General features: G+C 39.6%; 1 protein-coding gene across 4 annotated transcripts in view; it reads right to left on the minus strand.

The window, feature by feature from the left end:
* The window catches only part of maco1b (macoilin 1b), a 110,203-nt gene that overhangs the window by 20,650 nt on the left and 72,838 nt on the right, over positions 1-16,715 (minus strand). For all 4 annotated transcript variants that reach the window (XM_043717640.2, XM_043717637.2, XM_043717643.2 and 1 more), the window contains 2 exons: positions 15,819-15,997; positions 13,378-13,885 (listed from right to left, as the gene is read on the minus strand). In XM_043717640.2, the coding sequence (XP_043573575.1) occupies positions 13,378-13,885; positions 15,819-15,997 (687 nt within the window). The remainder of the gene's footprint in view (positions 1-13,377; positions 13,886-15,818; positions 15,998-16,715) is intronic.

Raw genomic sequence — 16,715 nt, forward strand, 5'->3', positions numbered from 1 at the left:
GTGATGACTGCATCTTGTGCTTCATACCTTTCTGCCAAATTCAATTTCAAGTGCCAGCTTGTGGTACGTGTAAAGGCATCTGACAAAATGGGAAACATTTGTCTTTTCCAACACAGGTGGCTCAATGGTTAGCACTGCTGCCTCACAGCACAAGGGACCTGGATTCAATTCCAGTCTTGGGTACTGTGGAGTTCACATTCTGCCCGAGTCAGCACCAGTTCCCTCCCACAGTCCAAAGATGTGCAGGTTAGGTGGATTGGCATGGTGCAAATAAAATTGTCCCATACTGTCCAGGGATATGCAGGCTGGTGGGTTAGCCATGGTAAAAACTCAATGGGTTGGATCTAGGTTGGAGTGTTAGTGCAGACTCTGTGGGCCGAATGCCTCTTCTGTATTGTATGGAATCTATGTATAGCTAGAAGAGATAGGACAATCATAGAATGGATATTGTTCCAACATGAATGCTGTTTCTCAAATAAGATGACATTGGTTTTTGAGTATTAATCAGATGGCGCTGAATAGCCATAAAACTGCTGAAGTTCGTGTCCACCCTTCATCCTGAACAGTGCAAGATAGAATGGAGAAATGGAAAAGTGCAGAAAAGAATCAGTAATATAGCATCTTCAGAAATGAAGCTGCAATATTACTCACATTAGTGTTGAATTTTACATGACGTATTTCATCAGATGCAATGACTTCCATCCTTTACACACATCACTAATTGTGAAGTTTTAAAAATATACTACACAAGCATGAAGAATAATTGTTCAAAAGCCAGATACTTTTTGTCTCAGCACAAAGAACACAACGAATGAAGGAAATGGAACAAGAATAAATACAAACTCTTTTAAATATATGTGGCTATCTGCATGCTTACATAATTGTAAACGCTGAACAGCAGTTTTGGCACCTTCACTACAAAGCCTGAATATTAAACATGGATTAATTGATAGGAATTTGCCTTACTGAGAACATCTGCAATGCACAGGGAGGATTTTGTTTTTCTTTAAAAGAGTTTACTCATGGCCATGTGGGCATCATTGACTAGATGAGCATTTCTTGCCCATTCCTAACTGCTCCAATTGCTGACCTCAGAAACAAAAACAAAATTTCAGGCCAGATCGGAAACTTGAAAATAAAATGCTAACCTTGGTTACCCTTGCCTAGTGTCATCCAATCTGGCATGTAAACCAAAATCAGGAAAATCTGAAATCCAGCATATGCTGTTACCAGAGCCTGAATTTTGTATATCAGACCTGCATATACATATTTAGTTATCTCAAAGTGATGAAATAGGTCTTTGGGCTTCATTTATATTGTATTCTAAAGAGCTTAGTTGGCTGGATGTTTTATTTGCAAAGCAGTGTGATTCCAACAGTGTGGATCAATTCCCACTGGCTGATGTTACTGTGAAGGGGTCTCCTTCTCAACCTGTCCCCTCACCAGAGATAAAGTGGCTCGCTGGTTAAAGCACCACCAGTTCTCTCTCCAAAGAGAGAGTAGCCCCATGGTCTGGTAAGACTGATAACTCACACATTAAAAACATCAAAATCAGGAGCTTGCCATGCAAAAGATCATACTGCAACATTTAGAGATGCAACATATCAGTATACAACCAATATGCCAGGAGCATTCTACTTCAGAAGGGAACCAACCTAAATTTAAATAATTCTCCCAACCTGAGACAATAAAATCTACATCTTCAAAATATTTGATTCTGTGCTATTAAAGCAAGACGAATTTAGTAATCCTCAATCCTTAGACTTGCAACGAGACAAAGGGAAGCACTTGAGGCATACAGAACACCAGCACAACAGAAAAAAGGTTAGAATATGATTTACTCAAACAACTGGATTCTGGGTAATCCAAAATTTCTGGCTGTAACAGGCTGCTCCTTTTGAGGTATTTTAGGCGTTGGAAGCGATTTCCTCAAATTCCAGGAGCAGCAATTACTGTTTAGGCACCTGGGTGGATATACAAATAGGAAGGGTTTGGAAGGATATGGGACCGGCAAGTGGGACAAGATTATGTTGGGATATCTGATCGACATGGACAAGTTGGACTGAAGGATCTGTTTTCGTGCTGTACATCTAACTCTATAACCTGTTGCATTTTTTTTCTCTTGAGTTCGAAAACAAAATCAAAACAATGGCACTTTTAAAAGGGAGAAGGACAGACAAAGGCAACACATGGTCAGTGCAGGCAAGAAAGAAACCCAGACTGCTAAGTGATACAGCAGTGAACCTGCACAGTTATTGCCTTTGCTGTTTGAATTCATGCATCACTGGACATCGGAGTGCATCTAGGAAAACTTAAACAGCGGCATTCATAACTGATCTTGGAGGAACCTGTTTGAGAGCGGTCACAGCATGGAAGCAGATGTGAATATTCTTAAGTATAGCCTTGCTGTAAATCTACAATAGTGAGCAGAGTGGGTTCTCATTAATTATATGTTTTATTGAGATATGTCTCGGAAGTCAAAACTATTAAGTTAGCCTGGAGCAGTGTTTTATTAGAGGAATAAGTGTGCTATTTATTGGGTCTGTAGATTGGAATAAACAAAAATGGCCTTTAGTAGATTGATATGCTCTTCTTGTAAGATGTGGGAGTTTAGGGAGATTTTACATGTCACTGAGCATTACATCTGCAATAAATGCTGTTGGTTGAGAATCCTATCGGATCGAATAGATCGGTTGGAGAGACAGTTAGAAGCAATGAGGAACTTACACGAGCAAGGGGGTATGATGGATGGCAGTTATAGGAAGGGAGAAAAGCCACACATACAGTCACATAAATGGTGAACTACAGGAAAAGCAAGAGAGGTAGGCAGGTAGTGCAGGAGTCATTTGTAGTTATCCCCATTTCAAACATGCATGCTGTTTTGGAAAATGTAGGGGTTGATGGATTCTCAGGGGAATGTAGCATAAGCAGCCAAGTTTCTGGTATCGAGACTGGTTCTAATGTAATGAGGGATACTTCGGGTTCCAAGCAATCAATTGTGTTAGGGGACACACTAGTCCAGACGTTTCTGTCGCCAGCAGCAAAAAAATCAGAATGGTGTGTTGCCTTCCTGGTGCCAGGATCAAGAGGATATCTCAGAGGGTGCAGAATAGTCTGAAGAGGGAGAGGGACCAGCAGTAAGCCATTGTACACATTGGAACCAATGACACAGGAAGGGAAAAGGAAGAGTTCCTGAAGGAAGGGAGAATATGAAGAGCTAGGCAGGAATTTAACAAGGTCGAGGGTAGTAATATCTAGATTACTCCCAGTGCTACGAGCTAGTGAGGGTAAAAGTGACCTGTACAGAAATGATGGATTGCACCAGAATTAGAAGGGGACTAATATACTGACAGGGAGATTTGATCAGGGGGGATTTAAATGAGTTAGGTGGGGGGGTTTGGATCTAGGGAGATATGAGGAAAGCGATCAATCTGAGACCGACATAGTTGAGAAAAGAAGGGAGTCAAGCAGTCAGAGACAAAACAGAAAACAAGGTAGGACTGATAAATTAAACTACATTTATTTCAATGCAAGAGGCCTAACAGGGAAGGCAGATGAACGCAGGGCATGGTTCGGAACATGGGACTGGGATATCACAACAATTACAGAAACTTGGCTCAGGGATGGACAGGACTGGCAGCCTAATGTTGCAGGATAAAAATGCTACAGGAAGGATAGAATGGGAGGCAAGAGAGGGGGAGTGTGTTTTTTGATAAGGAATAGCTCTACAATTGTACTTAGGGAGGATATTACCAGAAATATATCCAGGGAAGTTATTTGGGTGGAACTGAAAAAAAGAAAAGGATGATCACCTTACTGTGGTTGTATTATCAACCACCTAACAGTCAGCAGGAAATTGAGAAACACATTTGTAAGGAGATCTCAGTTATCTGTAAGAATAATGTAGTGGTTATGGTAGGGGATTTTACTTTCCAAACCTCGACTGGGATTGCCATAGCATTAAGGGTTTAGATGAAGAAGAATTTGTTAAGTGTGTACAAGAAAAATTTGATTCAGTATGTGGATGTACCTACAAGAAAAGGTGCAAAACTTAACCTACTCTTGGGAAATAAGGCAGGGCAGGTGACTGCGGATGTCAGTGGGAGAGCACTTTGGGGCTAGCAACCATAATTCTTAGTTTTAAAATAGTAATGAGAAGAGACAGACCAGATCTAACAATTGAAATTCTAAAATTGGAGGAAGGTTAATTTTGATGGTATTAGGTAAGAACTTTCAAAGACTGATTGGGTGCAGATGTTTGCAGGTAAAGGGATGGCTGGAAAATGGGAAGCCTTCAAAAATGAGATAATGAGAATCCAGAGACAGTATACTCCTGTTAGGGTGAAATGACAGTCTGGTGGGTGTAGGGAATGCTGAATGACTAGAGAAATTGAGGGTTTGGTGAAAAAAAAGGAGGAAACATATGTCAGGTATGGACAGGATAGATCAAGTGAATCCTTTGAAGAGTATAAAAGCAGGAGTATACTCAAGAGGGAAATCAGGAAGGCAAAAAAGGGACGTGCGATAGCTTTGGCAAATAGGGTTGAGGAGAATCCAAAGGGTTTTTACAAACAAATTAAGGACAAAAGGGTAACTAGGGACAGAATAGGGCCCCTCAAAGATCAGCAAGGCGGCTTTTGTTTGGATTGCAGAAGATGGGGGAGATACTAAACGAGTATCTTGCATCAGCATTTACTGTGGAAAAGGATATGGAAGATACAGCATGTGGGGAAATAGATGGTGACATCTTGAAAAATGTCCATATGACAGGGAGGAAGTGCTGGATGTCTTGAAACACGTGAAGGTGGATAAATCCTCAGGACCTGATCAGTTGGAAGCTAGTGATTGCTGGGCCTCTTACTGAGATATTTGTATCATCGATACTCACATGTGAGGTGCCGGAAGACTGGAGGTTGACTAACGTAGTACAATTTTTAAGAAAAGGTGCGAAGGACAAGCTAGGGAACTATAGACCAGTGAGCCTGATGTCAGTGATGGGCAAGTTGTTGGAGGGAATCTGGAGGGACAGGATTGACACGTATGTGGAAAAGCAAGGACTGGTTAGCAACAGTCAACATGGCTTTGTGTATGGGAAATTATGTCTCAACAACTTGACTGAGTTTCTTGAAAAAGTAAAAAAAAAGGATCATGAGAGTAGAGCGGTAGATGTGGTCTATATGGACTTCAGTAAGGTGTTCGACAAGGCTTCCCATGCAAGACTGGTTAGATCTCATGGAATACAGGAAGAACTAGCCATTTGGATACAGAACATAGAAGACAGAGGGTGGTGGTGGAGGGTTGTTTTTCAGACTGGAGGCCTGTGACCCATGGGGTGCCACAAGGATCAGTGCTGGGTCCACTACTTTTCGTCATTTATATAAATGATCTGGATGTGAACATAGGAGGTATAGATACTAAGTTTGGAGATGACACCAAAATTGGAGGCGTAATAGACACCGAAGGTTACTGCAGATTACCACTGGATCTTGATCAGATGGGCCAATGGGCTGAGTGGCAGATGGACTTTAATTTAGTTAAGTGTGAGGTGTTGCATTTTGGAAAGGCAAATCAGAGCAAGACTTATGCACTTAATGGTAAGATCCTAGGGACAAAAAGACCTTGGAGTGCAGATTCATAGCTCCTTGACAGTGGAGTTGCAGGTAGATAGGATAGTGAAATTGGTGTTTTGTATGCTTTCTTTTGTTGGTCAGAGCATTGAGTACAGGAGTTGGGAGGTCATGTTGTGACTGTACAGTACCTTGGCTAGGCCACTTTTGGAATATTGTGTGTAATTCCGGTCTCCTTCCTATCGGAAAGATGTTGTGAAACTTGAAAGGGTTCAGAAAAGATTTACAAGGATGTTGCCAGGGTTGGAGGATTTGCACTAGAGGGAGAAGTTGTACAGGCTGGGGCTGTTTTCTCTGCAAGTGTCAGAGCCATTATAGAGGTTTATGAAATCATGAGGAACATGGATAGGGTAAATAGATAAGGTTTTTCCCAAATATGAATAGGAAGGGTTTGGAGGGATATGGGCTGGGTGCTGGCAAACAGGACCAGATTAAGTTAGGATATCTGGTAAGCACGGACGAGTTGAACCTAAGGATCTGTTTCTGTGCTGTACATCTGTGACCTCTATAACTGTAGCAGACAATTGTATATCACAAATTACCTTCAGTCTCTACCAACAAGGGGGAATTTGGCAGGAAGGAGCAGTGTGCTTTCAAAGATGAGCTTGATGGACTTTTAAGAATTTTTTTCTTAAAAATACAAGGCCTTATTGTAACTTTCCACTGCCAAGAAATTGTTTCTCAAAAAGCCAAGGAGTGCAACATTAACATCCATAGTGTTCCAAATCAGGGCGCTCTGCTTTATCAAAGCAATGGCATGCAACAGAAACAGAGAGTGAGAGATAAACGTACTAAAAATAATTTGATTGAGAAGGATGTGTATTGGAAGGTACAGCAAAATGACAGGGAAAATAGATATAGAGTACAAAATGATATGAAAAGGAGAGGAAGAATAAGTAGCAAGCCCTGTTTTTAGTCCACACAAGCTATAGTGCAGAATTAGGTCATTCTGTTCAGAGTCTGTTCCACTATTTGATCATGGCCAATAGGTTGCTCAACCCCATTCCCGTGTTTTCTGTCAGTCATCCTCAAAACCCCTTACCAATCAAGAACTTCTCTGTCCTAAATACACAATTACTTGGCCTCCACAGCCCACTGTGGTAATTACTTCCACAGATTAACCACCCTCTGGCTGAAGAAATTTCTCCTCATCTCAGTTCTAAAGGGTCACCCTTTCACGGAGGATATTCCCTCAAGGTTTTGGTCTCTCCTCATAGTGGAATCACCTTCACCACATTCACTCTGTCCAGGCCTCTCAGTATCCTCAAAGTTTCAATCAGATCCTCCCTCATGAGTCTGTGCTTGATGGAATGTAGACTGAAGAGTCCTCAACTATTCCTCACATGACAAACCCATCAGCCCCAGGATAATTCTTGTAAAGTTCCCTTGAACCCCTTCCAGCCTTCTTCCTTAGAAACAGGGCCCAAGAGTGCTCTCAACATTCCAAATTTGGTCTGAACAGAACATTATACAGCCTCAACAATACACCTCTGTTCTTGCATTCTAGCTCTTTTGAAGTGAATGTTAACATTGCATTTGCTTTCCACATGCCCAACTGAATCTGTATGTTAAATTTAACAGAATCCCAAACCAGAACTTCCAAGTCCCACTGTGCTTCAGATTTCCAACGCCTTTCCCAGTTTAGAAAATAGTCTAAGTCTCCATTCTTCCTACCGAAGTGCATAACCTCACACCTTCCCACACTGTATTCCATCTGCTACTTCTTTGCCCACTCTCGCAGACTGCCAAGTCCATCTGTAACCTGTTGCTTCCTCAGCACTAGCTGTCCTTCCACTTATCTTTGGGTCATCAGCAAACTTAGCAAAAATATCCTCAGTTCCTTTGACCAGATCACAAGTCACCAATTGCCATCCTGGATGAGACCCCTTACTCCTACTCTGCTTTCTGCCAGTCAGCCAATCCTCTATCCATGTCAGTACCTTGCTCCTAACACCATGGGCTCGTCTTATTTAGCAACCTCCTGTGGTGCAGCTAGCAAAAGCCTTCTAGAAATCCAAATACATAATGTCTGCTGGCTCTTCTTTGTCTGACATTCGCATTACCTTCTCAAAGAATTTGAACAGGTTTGTCAGATATGATGTCCCCTTGATGAAGCTAGCTCAGCCCTACCTTACCATGCACTTCCAAGTATTCCGCAACCTCATTCTTAATAATGAACTTGAAAATCTTCGCAATGACTAAGATCAGGTTAACTGGCTGATAATTTCTTGCCTTCGGACTGCTTCCCTTCTTAAATAGGGGTGTTACATTAGCCATTTTACTCATCCTCTAGTATTTAAAGGCTTCCAAATCCTCTGCTTTCCCACTAATCACATCATATGCTTTTTCTTTTGCTTGTATGCGGTCTCTGATCTCCCTCATTAGCCATGGTTGCCTCATCCTCCCTTCAGCATGCAATTTCTTACTTCGGATGAATTTCTATTGTGCCTCTCAAATTACCCCTAGAAAATGCCATTTATCCTCCACTGTCTTCACTACTAATGAAGTTCATCTCGCTCCCCTTGCAATCAGCTCTGGTCAGCTCATGTCTTTACAACTGTAGTGCTGTTGCATCTGATTTCTCCAGGGACAGAACGATGGGTCAGTCGTTAGCACTGTTGCCTTAAAGCACCAGGAACCAGGGTTCAATTCCAGCCCCTGGCGACTGTGTGTGGAGTTTGCATGTTCTCCCCATGTCTACTTGGGTTTCCACCAGGTGCTCTGGTTTCCTCCCATAGTCCAAAGATATGCACGTTAGGTGGATTGGCCATGCTAAATTTCCTGTAGTGTCTAGGGATTTGCAGGCTAGGTGGATTAGCCATGGGAAATGCCATTTCAACCAGAACTCTGAACAAACATGTCGACTTGGACTCCATTTACCACAGGAAAAAGCACAGGAAATGACACCACCAACCCAAGGAAACCGAAACACAAATAGCAAGCGGGACATGACACCAGCGCTCACTGATGTTTCCTAGTATGCTGATGAAACATGTGAAAATGAACCTTCCACCTCAGCGAGCAAACTTACATCCAGAACCTCAACCTGAGCTAATCTTCTCAAAACTCACTTATATGAGACAGTATTGTGGGCAAGTGCAGTATATACAAGACCCATTGCCTAACTAGCCCTGAATGTGGTTATAATTGTTTGTTTAAAAAAATGAATACTAAGTAGTAGTTAAACACAAGGCACTTGCACAGGTTATGTACACTCATATAAACTGAACCTTTGTAACTGAGTCAGCTCACACCCTCCACTGAAATTCACCCATTTGATTTCGCAGTGACTTGGTCTTTGACCTTTCTTTTCCACGTGAAGACTACCAATGGTACTATTCACCGCATAGGAAGTGCTTGCTGACATTAGTCCTGAACTTCCCAGTTACACAAATGCTTCCTTTCCCTGCAGGCACAGTTGAACTTGATGCAACAGATCCAAATTACCTTTACTACCACTTACAATGTAAAAGAAAAATTTGCATTCAAGTATTTCAAAGTTAATAAACATGGTATGAAAAGAGCAGACAATGTTTTGCAGGCAAACACTGCAGGCAGGCAATCTGTTCACCGCACGGTTGCAAATAACAAAACAAAAACTGTTTTCACAACGATGGTTGGGGAAGTCAGAAGATGGGCAAAACTGACCGAGCCAGAGTCGTATTTTAAATTCTTTACATTTATTAAAACAAAACTTTGCTTCTGCTTTTTCAATGTCTCATCCACAAGACCACACCTCCAACAGGCAGCAGTGTGAGCTTTACATCATGCAATCCAGCTGTTATAAATCCTTATGGAGTAAATTTGCCTCCTTTTAGAAGGAACAGTTGATCCTCCAACACATTAGCTCAATGGACTGTCCCTCACTAAAATTTTACATGTCTCATTATTTCAGGTATGCCCTGACAAGAGCATTATATAGATTCAGACCTTACTGATTTACAAAACGTGCACGCTGATCACCTTTATCCTTCAGCTCCTTTGTTTGTAGCTCTCCTGTGTGTTTGATAGCTGGATGGCTTCTTTCTTAACTTCCTTCTTGCTGTTAGGTCTGGAGTCACATTACACAGACCATTATTATTCAAAAAAATTGTAATTGGCATAAACTCTCAACTCCTTTCCAAACATGTTTCAAAATCAAGTATAGAATCCATACATACTTGAAAGAAGTCTCAAAAACATTCCTTACTCTGCTACTTCCAGATCAAAAATCACCAACATCAATTCTAAATCCTGCACTGAAAAAAAAAATTTCACCACTTTTTTTTTCTTCTAATGCAACACTTGCATGCATCTTGGTTGAATTTACAGTATAATTTAGACACTTGCAAATTTTATCTTTGGCTCTGTGGAAATCCCTGTCTATTACTTGAAAGCAGACTGCAACTTCCTCTCGTCAGCTCGTTTGATTTAGAATTCTAAAACAGTTGCATTCCAATTTTAGTGCTGGCTGTTAGAATAGCAGCAGTACAGGCTCAGAACACATCCACCATGAATAACTGCTCATTCTTCTCATTTAGCAAGTACCTTATACATTTCCACATTTTGTCGATCTATCCAGTACATTACACCATCAAATGAAGCATTATCAAAGGCTTTCAGGGTGATCGACGCATTGCATCACCCGCCTGGAAAAGGTATCAGTAACTATTATGCATGCACTTTTTGAAAAAATTCTTGCATGGGACAAGGACGTCACTGGCCAGGCCTGCAATTATAGGCCATTCCTAATTTTCCCAGATGGCAGTTGAGAGTCAACTCATTGCTTTTGTTCTGGAGTCACATCTGAACCAGATCGGGTAATGAGGGCAGATTTCCATCCCTGATGCAGCCAGATAGGTTTTTCCAATAATCAGCAATGGTTTCATGATCACCATTAGACAATTAATCTTTGATTTTTTTTATTGAATTCAAATTTCAATATTTGCCACGGCAGGATTTGAACCTGGGTCTCTGAATTAATAGTCTAGTGATAACACTACTTGGTCTTCAACACATGTAAAGTTGTTGCTGGTTTATGGGCTGCAAAATCCTGGAATTCCTCCTTTTGTCCTTGACAAATATCATGATTGAGGCAGCTTAATCCAAAACTGAAATGACATTTCAACAGTTCAGAATCTGCTAAAGGAGAGTCATACCTAGTTTTTTTTTCGATTTCTCATTTTCAGCATCAGAAGTATGCTGCTTTTATATATTTTTTCTAAGTAACCCACTCAGAGACGTTATTACACACCTCTGGAGCAGATGGGACTTAAACGCAAGCATTCTTGATCAGGGGAATAGTCACTACCAATGGGCCACAAGAGCCCCTGGGTATTTTGCTTTTATTTGAAGGGCACCAATTTATTTGATACTTGCAAGAATAAATTATAAAAATTTACTTTTTTTTGTTAAGGCTTTGTGCAGAGAGTTGCTACATGTCCCACTTAATGGAAAATGGGATTCTTAATCCCAGGCTCATCATTCTGAATCTTACATGGGGTGATTACATTTATCTTCAATATTTGATTCAAAATACATTTTTCCCCCATTAGACTTTTGGAATTTCATTTGCTGAACAGTTTTGATCACTTATTTTCATCTACTGAAACATAAGCATGTTTAACAGGGGGAACAGGTGATAAAATGATGTGCAAGTTCTTACATCTAATTAAGTTAATAAATGCACAACCTAAAAATACGTAACTTGCACTTCATTGTTAGTTTCCATCAAGCCAAATTATGCTTAAATACAACCAGCTACCACTGACACAGCACATATGCAAGAGCTCCCCATCGTGTTGCAGCACAAATAAACAAAGCCTTCCACTGTCAATTTGGGGGTATCACCTCCTTGAAAATAAAAAGGCCAATCAGGCAACTTCCTAAAAATGTCATTAAATACTACAGTAATAGAAATGAGGTGCACTGGCTATATAAAGTGCAGGACAAATCAAATGTTTTACAAAGCTACTTCCAAACATGTCACTTGCTTTTCAAACAGCCTCACAAACTCTCAGATATACAAGGGAACTGCATACCCAGAGGATGAGGGAGTTCAGTTTCAGAATAAAAGGCAAGGACTGAGATCAAGAGGAACACTTCAACTAAGAGGGTGGCGAATCTTTGGAATTCTCTCCCTCAAGCTTCAGATGCTCAATTAAATTCCAAACAGATTTTTAGTTACTAATGATGTGTAAGAATATGAAGATAATGCAGAAATATGGAGTTGAGGGAGATGATCAGCCATGATTTGTACTGACAGAACAAGTTTGTGGGATCGAATGGCCTATCCCTGCTCGGAATGCAAGAGTGAGATAATTCACCTCAAAAACCACATTCGGCTTGGTCTTTACTTGATCAGCTGATAAAGAAACCAGGAAAAGTAATTGCCGTTGTATGATAAATTTCCTCTTCCAACCAAATTAGTATGCTATCTGCATATTCAAATAAGCCAGCTAGCATGCACTTCTTGTAATGCATCAAGACTTAATCCCTGATAATAAAGTCCCCAATTCACAAAACAGTAATCATAAAATGTAAAATTGCTCAACCGATCACCTGCACAAATCATCAACACTTCTGCATTGATTCTAACTTATGAATTGTTGAAACCATTTCATAGAACAGTAGTAACTCTGAATTTGGCAAAAGGATGTGTCTATTTCAAATATAGCTGTGGATACAAAGAAATTGTTTTGATCTGGATTCAGAGTGAAATGGTTACCTCCAAACTTATAATTGCTACATTTGAGCTCAAAAGCACATGACAGACTATTTTATACTAATAGCTGCATCAATTACTTCAAAGTCATTCAAAAAAGCATGTATTTATGTAACACTTTAATGAGACCAAAGTATCCCAATGTACTTCTCAAAGGCATTATAAAACCAAGAATAATACTGACCCACATAAGGAAGTATTAAGACAGATTACCAAAATCTTTGTCAAAGAACTAGCTTTTGTGGACTGTCCGAAGGAAGAGAGAGAGGCAGGAAGTAGGAAGTGGGGGTGGGCAGAAAGATGAAAGACGAGGGACAAAAGAAAAGAAGAGGGGGAAGGCAAGGGAAAGGTTGACATGATTTCCAGAGCTTACAGCCTAGCGAAGGTAAAGTCACTTTCAACAGAGCAATTAAATCTAGGATGATCAAGAGGCCATAACAAAATGCAAAAATCTCAGAGGCTTTTCGGGCTGAACGAATTGCAAATATTAGGTAGCCATCAAGAATATCAAGTTACCATCAATACCAACATTTGAAAAAATGATAGCAGCTCAGAACACTTTAGCTACTAGGAAATAGCCCTTGAAAAAATACTGCTGGTTTGACCAATCTACATGACTGCAGAAAATCCTGCTGAGAAGCTATGATGAAAACTCTGTCAAAGTATTTGAATCTTAGCCATCAAAACTGGAATATAAGTGATAACTTGAGGCATACAAATAAACATATGAAACCGAGCTCCAAGTTATATAGCAATGACACAAGGTCTCCGCTTTGAAAAAGCGCACGTTAAGTTTTCATTAAAAATGGCAAATACTGAGTAATGGCATTCAGTCAATTGATGCCTGTTGTTAAAAAAAGAACCATGTTACCCCCCCCTACCTTGCTACAAGTTGTTTGATTTTGTGTTATTTCACAGCGGTATTCATAATTCTAGCAGTTTTTGTACAATGCTAGGTGGCACTAACTTCTCTGAACAGATGAGACTCATTTTCTTCCAGTCATGCAAGGAAAAAAAAGTTGTGTGTATATTATAAAAATATATTACCTTAATAATGTGTCTGGTTTGCTGAGCTGGTTGTTAGGTATACAGTTTTCCATTATTTCCTTGTGTGTACTCATACTCTTGCTGGTGCACTTTTGCTTCTTTTCATTCTTAGTAGATGACGATGAAGAAGGGATGCTGCCATTGGACGTGCAGTGACTTCTAGGTGAAGAATTGATTCCCCCCGTAGCATTCTTGTAATTCTTTGAAGCAGCTGTAAATGAGTCCTCCTTTAATAGGTTTTCTGTGCTCCCTACAAGCTCATTATTCAATCTTTTATTGATATGATTTTCCATGTACTCAATTTCTTGTATTTTTGAGTCTACTGGCTGTAAAATATTATTATTAATCCCAAGGTTTGGTTTTTTGGCTTCTTTGTCCTTCTCTTTCCCTTTTTCTTTGTATTCTAGTTCTGGTAACGCTGTTGTCAACTTTCTACCAGCTGGAATTCCTCCATTGTGTTGTGGAAGCTGTGTAGAATCTATATCTGTGATCCCTTTGGCTGTAGCAACTAGGAGAAAATGACAAAGAATTAGTACACAGAATACAAGCAAGCTTAGAGAACCTGAATTATCACCACAATGTGGGAAGCGTTATGCACTTCAATCCTTGTGTATCAGCTGAGAGAGAACCTTAACATTTCTGAAAGACAAGTGTGAAGCAAAATATAGGTTGGATCACAACAGATATCAAATAGATCTTTTATGCTAAAAATACTCTCTCATTCCTAATTTTCTTCAAAAACACAAAACGAAGACAAACTACTGTTCAATAAAAATCCATTTCAGCCCCAACGTCCTTCATTTTGCTGAGTCTACTGCTTGCATTCGCATCTCATTCTAACAATAGCACCCTCAAAACTGCATTACTCCTTTAGTGCCAGCCCAAATTAGACATCATCATCTGGAGTGGTGCTTAAATACTCAACCTAACTCAAACATAATTAAGTCATGGGACAAGAGCACATCTTTCAGTCCTTGAGCCTCAGCAATTAGATTGCATTTAACTCCATTCACCTGGTTTTGCTCTATGAAATTTGATGTTGTTACCCATGATAAACCTATCTACTTCAATCTTGAATGCTCTAGCTGCCTCAAGCATTTGGGGGAAAGAAAACTGCTGATTGCTAATATTAGCAAAGTGGGTACTTTATCATGATAATGAATAAACTTTAAATTTTATGAGCCCTTATTCTAGGCATTCCCCCATCAGGAAATCAGTTCTTTTTCCCTAAGCTATCAATTCCTTTTAAAAGTTTTAAAACTACATGATTAGATCATTCTTTCATAACCATACTCAAGTGAGGTACAAGCCAAATTTAGGCAACCCTGTCCTCAAATTAAATCCATAATTGCCAGAATCCTTCTGGTGATTCTGCACCAAAACCCTTGTATGAAAAGCACATGTTTGGAAGTTCTAACATCTGCTTCAAATTGGGTCTAACAGTTTGTTTTCATAGGAAAAAAATTTCAAGGCATTTTTCATTCCGCTCATCTAAAATATGCAATCTCTGAATGGCAGAATGGTACTTCATATATACATTGGTAATTCTGGAAACATACTTGTTGCTGTTTTATCTATTTTACACAATGCACCATGTATAATCTAGTCACTAGTTTTTGAACTTTCCAAACCAGATGCAATGAATCAGAGCATGTAGTTCATTAATTTTTATGCTAAGATAAATTATGGCACAGTGATAGTTTAAGAACATGAACCAAAGTAGATAGGTCGGACTGCATTTTCCTTAAAAAATCCACCATTTAACAAATTCCCTAAGTGGATTGATACAAAAAGATGTCTAATAAACGAATACCAAGCAAGCTGGATACAATTCCTGGTTTAGTGGTTGTTGCTGATAAATAGGTGATGTTATCTAAGTTGGTCTCAATACAGAGGAGAAACATTTGCCAATAAACATCTCATACACACACAACCAAGGATTTAAACAATCTCGGCTTGGCTGATCCTCTTCCAAAAGGGAAATACAATTTGGAGGACTAAATGGCACCTCTCAACGGTATTAGAAAATCATATCTTTACTATCTTCAGGAAAGGTCAATAAATGCTGATGCAAGCTATTTTAAAAGAGGCAAATAACTGTTTCCCTGCCCCAAAAAGTAATTTCCCAAAGAAACAAAGATTTGGATTTAAATGCACTGAAGATCATCAAATCACTGGAGGATGGCAAGGACAAAGGATGACTGAGAAAAGGGTTTGATGTAGGGCAGAACATAGGTTAGAATGTTATGACCAAGTTGGAGTATCTTCAGGTTAGCAAAGCCAACACACCTGCTTTGGCTAGTGATAGATTAAAATATACTTTATTCTAATTCCTCACTGATCACTGAGCCTTTTTACTTACATCCCAAAGTAAAGCATGGACTACTCCAAAAACAAAAAAAACTAGGGCGTTTTTGAGGATTATCTAAAGCAATTCTTACCTTCTTCAGCTTCCCTCTCTTGCCTCTGTAGCATCTGCTGCTCTGGCGGTAAGGCCTGCTGTAGAAGCTGCATGTAGAATTCATTTTCCTTCTGGACTTCCTTCTGCTTTCTTAACCGCATTTTATAGCTTACATAACTTTTGAAGCCAAATCCCAGTGTCACCACAGGATAGCCAATGCTTTATCAGGTGCAAAGGAGGGGAATAAAAAGTTACTCATTTTTTCAAAGAATTTACTCATAAGACATGTCTGACACTAGCTAAGCCAGCATTCATTGCCCATTCCTATTTCCTAGAAGGCAGAGGATAGAAGAGGCAAGGGTGACAGATTCCCTTCCTTGAAGTATATGAGTCAGATGGTTTTTCACAACAGTTAACAGTGGTTAAGAGGCCACCATTTAAGATTTTTATTGAATTCAAATTTCACCATGTGTCATGATTTGATTCAAACTCTTATTTGCAGAACGTTAATCTGGAGTTCTGGAGCCTAGTGATATAGTGCCACTGTTTTCCCAAATTACATTCTTAAAGTATGGTCACCAAACAATTAAAAATGTATACTTAAAAAGCCAAACTAAGAAAAACAGGTGATAGATGAAATTAAATTTCTGAATTTGCAATGAAAACATTTGTATAAAGTTTCTGCCACATTTCACAGACTCAAATATTTGTAATCAAATCCTATACAAACTTTACTGAAAGTGTCTTATTTCTGAAATTACTTAAATTTAATTAGATATAGAGAAGCCTTGGATCTTGTAAAGTGACTTTCCCCAAGATTCTATTTCTCTTCCTACTGCTCCTTAGTTAAAAGTGACAATTTTTGTTGAGCTGTAGATCCATGATCTCAGGAGCCTCACAGACAATTTTTCTTGCACATACGTTCTGGCAGAAATCA

Source organism: Chiloscyllium plagiosum, unplaced genomic scaffold (genome assembly GCF_037043375.1).
Source record: "Chiloscyllium plagiosum isolate Xiang-an unplaced genomic scaffold, Cpla_swu_hap1 HiC_scaffold_30, whole genome shotgun sequence".
Taxonomy (NCBI): Eukaryota; Metazoa; Chordata; class Chondrichthyes; order Orectolobiformes; family Hemiscylliidae; genus Chiloscyllium; species Chiloscyllium plagiosum.